The following is an 8,321-nucleotide window of genomic DNA, read 5'->3' on the forward strand; positions in this document are numbered from 1 at the left end:
TCTCTGGATTGTCATCCCACCGCTTTCTGGGGAAATCTGAGCGTCCCTCATAGCAGGTGGACTCCTTTTCCATCCAGGAAATGGAGCGGTGCCTACAGAAGGGCAGTTCCTGATCACCTGTGTCCGCCCACATGTACAATGAGCCAGAGGATAACCTGGTGCCAGGAGGAAAAGAACTGACTTGGGCAGTCATAAACATGTGGGGACAGTGTGTGCCCCGCTGAGGGCAGAGAACAGGCACACAGCATGCAGAGAGCCTGGGCTGTGCACGTGTTTCTCAAGGACGGTGGGAAATTGCAACATGTGCTTCTCTGGAGGACGAAAATGAGACATAGAAGAGGTTGATGAAGGGAAGTTCCCCAGATACTGGTGAGATATCTGCTCTGTGGAAGCAAAGTTATATTCTTGTGGTTGGCTGCACGGAGAACACACGAGGTACGAGAGATGAAAGAAAAAAAAAATATCTCTGTGGACAGCTGAGAGTCTGGAGAGGAAATCCCTGATCTCAAAAGGAAGTCCTACCCACTGCACCTGCTCCTGGGTCTGATCTCTGCTGTGGATGCTGAGCACTCTCTGCTGCCCTGAGTGCCCCATGCAGCTCAGCACATCCTGTGACAACAGGGAGGTTTCTGTCCTGGCTCACACTGAGGGCCCCTCACTGTGTCTGTTGCACAGTAATACATGGCCGTGTCTTCAGTTCTCAGGCTGTTCATCTGCAGATACAGCGTGTTCTTGCCATTGTCTCTGGAGATGGTGAATCGGCCCTTCACAGAGTCTGCGTAGCTTGTGCTACTTCCACCAGTATTAATCCATGCGACCCACTGCAGCCCCTTCCCTGGAGCCTGGCGGACCCAGTTCATGTAGTAGTTGCTGAAAGTGAATCCAGAGGCTGCACAGGAGAGTCTCAGGGACGCCCCAGGCTTCACCAGGTCTCCCCCAGACTCCACCAGCTGCACCTCACACTGGACACCTGCAGACACAAGACATCTTGGTCAGGAAACTATCACATATCCTGTTTTTCTCTCACTCACATTCACTCACATACTCAATTTCTTTTTTTCTCCATAAGTTACCTTTTAAAAGAGCAAGAAGGAAAACCCAGCCCAGCACAAATTCCATGGTGAGCTGTCTGTATTCTGTCCTGATCACTGAATGAACACCTGGGTATCCTGGGCCTGGGGCTCCTCTCCCACCTGCAGGATTTGGCTGTGCTGGTTAAATCAGAAGAGAGAAGGCCCTATTTGCATGTCCTCTGGCTATATATTCAGCTTGGGGATCTATTCTGACAGAGAGCCAGTGACCCACGCAGTTGTGAATACCTTTAATTTAATGCTAATGACAAATTTTGAAAAAAAAAGTTTTTTATTATATAACATTCCAGGGTGTATACTTGTGTTTGCAGGGTGTCCATGAACATATATGGGGTGAGACTGACCCCAGGATCTAGGCCAGTGCTCCCCCCACAGGAATTTCTTCCCCCAACCCCAAATCATCTGCAGGACATAGTGTCAGGCTATGAGGGATGTGGAACCCATCCTGTAATGGGGATGGATTGATTTTGCTTATTTTATACTTTACCATAAATATAGAGAAAATCAGCATCGTGCAGGTGTATTTTCATATCTTCTGATCTCTCTATGTCCCTCCAGAATAACCTTTGTTATTACCTATAATCAGTTCAATGGGTATACTCGACACAAGACCAACAGCCCACAAATGATGTATGTTATATGATAAACACAGGTGCTGCAATTAACATTATTGACAGTGAGTGCACCAATTCTCCCTAAAATGTCCAGATTTCCCCCTGGAATTCCTCCTTCCCTTTCCCTTGTCCTCCCTGTTCCCACATAACTATTGTTCTTCCTCATGTCACTTTATACTGGCTTTAATTCTGTAGAATTCATAAATGGGTCATTGTACTCTATGTACTTTCTCTGTGGGGCTTCTTTGCCCCAGAATCAATCCTTGTGGATACAGTCGTGTTGCTGTATGTATTAGGAATCACAGGCTTTAATGACTGACAGCTCTGAAGGCAGCAGTTGGAAGCACCAGCTGGAGGAAGATCTGAAAGAGCAGACAGAAGCCACTTGCTTCAGCCTCATCCACACACCCTCTTGACCCAGGAGTTCTTTGCTCCAAAGAAGAGAAGAACTCCCTTGTTGTTCAGGAACTTTTCTGCTGGCTGTGGAGAAGAGAACTAAAGACAGTAAGAGGTGGACCAGAGAAGGTTGAGTTAGAAACTCAGAAAGACCTGTCCATGGAAGATATGAGGCACCAGGAGGAAGCACAGCATTGGGGAGTTGTCCTGCTGCAGAAGAAACCTGTGCACAAACAAATCCGACACTCAGGCACCAGCCTGTGGATGTCATGTCAAGTGGCCAGCCTCTGACTATGCCCATAACTCCCACATTCTCCACTCAGCTCCACTGCTAACCTCAGCTGTGAGCTGCAGTCACCACCTGGGAACAGCAGCTGCTCTTTGCCTCAAACCAGGAGCCTTCTTTCCTTGTCACCAGTGCATGGAGAGGACCCATTTCTGCAGCCACATCTGCCCACACTCCCACAGAGTGTACCGGATATGTGTGGAATCTCCTTTTTTTGAGAATAGTTTTCCTGCATTGCTGAGGCTCATTAGGAGGCTCGACAAATGTGTGTCTCCTACTGTCCCAAGAACTTATTTACATTGAGCCATTGTGGATCTTGACTGTGGGTGTTAACTGTGACTAGAATGTAGTCTCTGTCAAAACAGTGCAAATGTATTGCTACTCTGCCACCCTCTTGGCTTTCTATTTTAATCATAAAATAAGAACCATTATGCTTTCCTGAAAACATGATCTCTGCTTCAGATTCTGTCCATTTCTTTGTACAAAGTGCATTTAGAACAAAGGAGTGGAAATCCACTTGGAATGCCTCAGGAGCTGTACAACCAGGAAGAAGACCGTGTTGCCCCACATGGAGCCTCCTGGAAGCCATGTCATGCTTTGGGACAGAGCTAGTGTGAACCTACATTGTTCCTTGTAGGTGCTGACGATAACAGGGAACACCATGGTCTACACACATGCATCTGTCCTCCCATAAACTGGAGTGGAAACTAGATAATTGATTCCCTTCTCTGATTTCTGTCTCCCCATCTTTTCAACTCTGTTAAGCCCCTTTATTGGTCACCTTTCTAGGGGGGAAATGGTAGTTTCAGAGGAGGAGTGTCCATGAGCATTGGAAAGTAGAGGTACTGTTCTTAGAGGAATGTGTGCCATAAGGGTTTCCTGTCCTTCCCTGTTTTGTTAACTTCCTCCCAGGATCAACACGGGAAGGCGACCATGTGTGCTGGGCTTCACACAGTCTCTGCCTTTTTCAATGTGCTTTTTCTTATCTGCTAGATTTCGTCCTAAGCCTTGGTTCAGCTCAGGTAAAAACTTTATCATAAGTCCTTCCTTGACCACATGGCCTCCTCAGGTAAGATGATCACTTACTTCTTCGTGGCTCCCAATATTCCCTGTGTGCATCTCCCATAGAACATGTATACCACCATGGTACTTGTTCACAAGCTAGAAGAAGCAGAGATGCCTACAATTTTCTTAGTCCTCAAAGAGAAGAGTTATCTTCGTCACCCCTGCACTGTGTGTCACTGGTGCAGAATTCATTCAACTCCTGTTGAATAGTGGTTTTCCTGCAGACTGGCCATTGCTTATGACCTCTATTCTTTACATGTACCTGCTTTTGTACATGGGGAGAGAACAGCATCCGTATTCTGTCCAAGCCAGTTCTAGGAACCATGTTATGTAGTCAACCTATCGGACATTCTTTCCACTAGTTCATGTAGTGAACATTATGAAGAGGCCATTGTAGTCTCAGTGATGATGACCAAAAAAAAAAAAAAAAAAAAAAGAGAGAGAGCGAGAGAGAGACATGATTTCTAGACCCCGACCATTCTGAAAACCCACAAATAAATACAAAATGCAGATCCTTTATTCTTTTTTTTTTAAGATTTTATTTATTTGACAGACAGAGATCACAAGTAGGCAGAGAGGCAGGCAGAGAGGGAGAGGAGGAAGCAGGCTCCCCACTAAGCAGAGAGCCCGATGTGGGACTCAATCTCAGGACCCTGAGATCATGACCTGAGCTGAAGGCAGCGGCCCAACCCCCTGAGCCACCCAGGTTTCCGATCCTTTATTCTTTACCCAGAAATCTAGTATACAGTTCTATAACTGTTTGTGTAGTTCATTAACTAATATTTATTTGGTTCTAACTGCACAAACTGTAGCCCTGCGTGGTCTCTGTGAATACATCAATGAGTAGAAATAGAAGAACTTGCCTTCTTGGGGCTTACATTTGAGGAGGGAAGACAAACCACAAACCAGCAACAATCCTCTCTTTCTCCACATGGTAAATGATTCTCTGACTGACTCTGGTGTCAAGAGTAGTTAGGAGTGAGATAGGGACATGGGAGATTGAAATCTGGAAGGTGAGGAAATTCTTGAGGGCATCCAAGTGAAAACTGATAGGAGCTCTGTCCAGGGTGGCAGCAGCGAAGGGGTGAGAAATGGTTGGATTCTGAGTGCGTCTTGAACTTGTCACTGGCAAGACTTGCTGACTAATTGGCCATGAGTGAGAGAAAGAGACAGTTAAGGGGAGCACCCAGCTATCAGCCCCAGAGTTTAGGTCTCCATCCTTCATCCTGTGAGAAGGGAAGTTCCACCCCAGTCCTCGTATCTCTTCTGGACTCCTGGAGGGTTTGTCACTGTGTCTCCTTATCTCTGGCTTTACTGTTTCTCATTCTGTCCATGTTGGTCCCTTCTGTCTGTCTATCCTGTCTAACCTGCTCGACCCCACTCTGAACCTTGTATTAACAGTTCTCTGTTGCATCACTATAATTCATGTATTTCCATCTGGTTTAGCTTTTGTAATATATTTTGCACACTTTTTTTTTTTGTTTTTGTTTTTGGTTGATTCAGATAGGAGAATAAATGCAGCCCTTATGTTGAGGGTTCTGAAAATAGTGTCCTTGAGAAGTACAGATGGGAAGGATACTTCTACCCCATTCTCTCCATTCCAAACTACCCCCTCCAGACACAACCATGATAACATTGTCATGTGTGACAGTCCCAAGGGTTTATATTAGAGCCAGTTTGAATTGAGACACAGACATCCATTGCCTCTTGCTTTCCAGAGTCCATCTGTGTCCCCCCATTATGTCTTACCTAGAATTGGGTTCTCTCTCTCAGGACCACCTCAGATTAACTTCATTTATGGTGCAACCTCCCCTTCATTCTGAAGCTCAGAATCTGCATTTTTATCTACCAGAGACTGTCAAGGTCTTGTTCCTTCAGGCTGTATCCTAGAGGGAGCTTGTCTTGGAATACTCAGAGGTCATTCTGAAATTTTCCTGAGCAATGAACATGTCTTTGATAGGAATTTAATGACTTTTCCTGAGAAATAATGTCTGTCACTATATGCTTCATTTTTGCAAAGGTCCTAGTTAATGCACATATGTAGATTGTTAAAATTTCCACAATTTCTGGGAAGGACTCTCTGTTTTTCAATGTTGTTTTGACTTTGGCCATGGCTTTCCCTTGCTCATGGTGTTGTACTTATTAACAACCTTGAAAGATGACTGTGCACTATTATTGGTTGGTTCTTTTCTCTTATGTGATGGCTTGTTGCAAACTTGACTGCTGTTTTGTTCTATCCAGGGGTCCCCACAGTTTGTCCCTGCAAAGTGGAGATTTGCTTGATAGACAGGACCTGCTCCAGTGTTTAATGGAGAGGAGACCTGGACAACCCACTGGAACACAAGATATGATGTCAGTGACTAAAGTGAGACAGGAAAAGTACTGGGGGGAGTGTAGAGATTCCTGTTAGAGGTGTGATTTCAGTTCTTACAGTTCTTTATTTTCTAAGTAAAAACTACTGAAGTACAATGTAGTTTTGAAACAATTAATATAATGCAGACATTAAAAAAGAATCACTGGTTTTAAAGATTAGCACCTTTCCAAAGAATGAACATAGCAGGATTTTAATTTTTTAAGAAGTTGTTTGGGGTTCGAATTGTTTCCAGCATCTGATGTTGCAATAAAGTTGCTTCCCCCCTAGATATGTAGCTGAGGAACTCAGAAAATGTATTATTTATATGCTTTCCAGAAGAAACATGAACCTGAAGAAGATGCAGAGGAACAGTTTTGCATCAATATGCGAGTTTCTCTGCCCTGTTAAAATTCTGCTTTACATAGGTGTTTTTGAAAGATTATTGTCAATTATGGGAATATAAATGAAACATAATTAAAATGAGGAAGTTTCTGTGAAGATGCTATAAGGACATGTGTAATATGTTTATGTCATATGTTTAAGGTATATTTGGAAAATCTTGATGCCCATAATACCTACACTAGGGTGTAACCATGGAGCAGAAATCTAGAGTAACGTTTATAGCAATGGATTGAAGAATAAGAATATAATTCAAATCCTTGTCCATTAAGGGAGTTTGTGGGTCTAATTTTATGTTGAAATAATATCAGCCTTGTGGGCACAATCTTATTTCTAATGTGGGATCTGTGTCTCTGTGGCAATGAGATGATTCTGGTCAAGGAGACAGGAGAGACCTTTTGGAACTCTGAAGTATCTGAAGATACTTTCAGAAGAAGTATCTGAACATACTTTCAGAAGAATCTCTTCCTTCTCCCAGTCCCTGTTTGGGTCTTCCTGTCACCTTTGGGAATGCTGCCACTATGTCCACCCTTGATGGGAGTTACCTGGCATTGGGAAGTGCCATAAAATTGATTTTACATCAAGATACTGGAGGCAACCTGGATGTCATTTCTCTCAGATCATCTGCAGTATCTCACCTCTTTGGTGTCACGAGGTGTTATCAAAGTCTGGTAGTTAAATGTTCTAATTTGCACATGGTGCAAATTAGAGACAAACTGGTTATAACCTTGATTCAGTACTTGGAAGGAAACTCAGAAAGAGTTTATCTTTTTATTTTTTATATTTTTTATTTCCTTCTCGTGTGTCATCTTCAGCAGCAACTTTCTGGGGAACCTGAAAGGTGGAACATTGTGAGAAAACAGTCTTCAGGAGCCCACGGCACACAGGTAGATGGACTTAACCCCATGTACACCCTCCATGGCACATGCATATGTCTTATTTCTTGTATGTGCCCTTTCCTACATTGTGAAGTCATTCCTGAAGCAAAGCCTCCATTCCTTCCTGCAGATGAAAATCTTCTAGATTTGTGTTTCCATCCTGGGTCATACCAGCTTTTATATCCAATTGCTGAGGTTCACACCTGAGAGCTGTCATGGTGGGACAATGGTTCACAATGTGGTTCAGAGTCAGATACCACAAGATCATCATATCCACATTCTCTGGAAAGGTTGAGAAGAGAGTATCCCTAAAATAAATTTACACAATCTCTGAGAGATGCATTTACTCTGTTGTCCAAAGATACTCCCACTGGCACTGATGGTTAGTGGTCAATGGACTCAAGAGCACATGCCTAATCTCCCTGTGACATAGTACCTGGTGAGGCCATGCATTTAGGAATATTTCCTCCAATTCTAGTCTCTGCCCTACTGAATTCTGCAGTGGGACATTTAAAAAGGATTCATGCATCATATCCCTCCTAAACTAACAAAGTCAATCTGCCGGTCCACTGTAAGTTTCTGGTGGATTCTTTGACTTTCTTTCTCCAAATATTTTATTTTTCTCAGTTCCAAGCCCTTTGCCTTTCAATTAGTAAATTAAGTATAATGGAAGAGCAGTAAATAAATAAATAATACATAAATAAATAAATGCTACCCGTCAACCTATTAGAAGGATTTACAGGGGTACCAGGTGGTGGGTATTAGAGAGGACACGGATTGCATGGAGCACTGGGTGTGGTGCAAAAATAATGAATACTGTTATGCTGAAAATAAATAAAAAATAAATTAAAAAAAGAAGGATTTACAGGGACTGTTGACAATAGACGCAGCAGGGAAATTCAATTCCAATTCAATGTCAGGTTGCAGCTCTGTTCTATCTGTTTTCATTTTCTCAGATCAGACTCTTTGACCTTGATGCATGAGTTCAGGACCTCTGTTCTCCACATTCCCCACTTTCCATCCCTGAATGCATCATGTGCATCAGGAAGACTGCAAACTGGCCATGCCATCCAAAATGCACCTGTGTTCACTGCACAGAGACATGGAGTGGTGCTAGTAATATTCCTGCAATCCTTGTCCTTGGGGAGCACCCCTCGCTACTTGCTCATAGCCCCAAGCTCACTGCCAGGAGGTGCACTCTTCTCTGAGTCTCCTAGTGAGAGAGGTTATGTCGGTGGA

At 43.6% G+C, this 8,321-nt stretch overlaps 1 gene segment (V, D, J or C); it reads right to left on the bottom strand.

The window, feature by feature from the left end:
• Positions 1–599: 599 nt before the first annotated feature.
• On the bottom strand, positions 600–1,207 carry LOC101693682. The segment is given in 2 exon segments: positions 600–970; positions 1,074–1,207. Coding segments are annotated over 2 exon segments (417 nt in total).
• Positions 1,208–8,321: the final 7,114 nt, after the last annotated feature.

The sequence above is a fragment of the Mustela putorius genome, unplaced genomic scaffold (genome assembly GCF_011764305.1).
Source record: "Mustela putorius furo isolate JIRA1106 unplaced genomic scaffold, ASM1176430v1.1 tig00000129_pilon_pilon_pilon, whole genome shotgun sequence".
In the NCBI taxonomy this organism is placed as follows: Eukaryota; Metazoa; Chordata; class Mammalia; order Carnivora; family Mustelidae; genus Mustela; species Mustela putorius.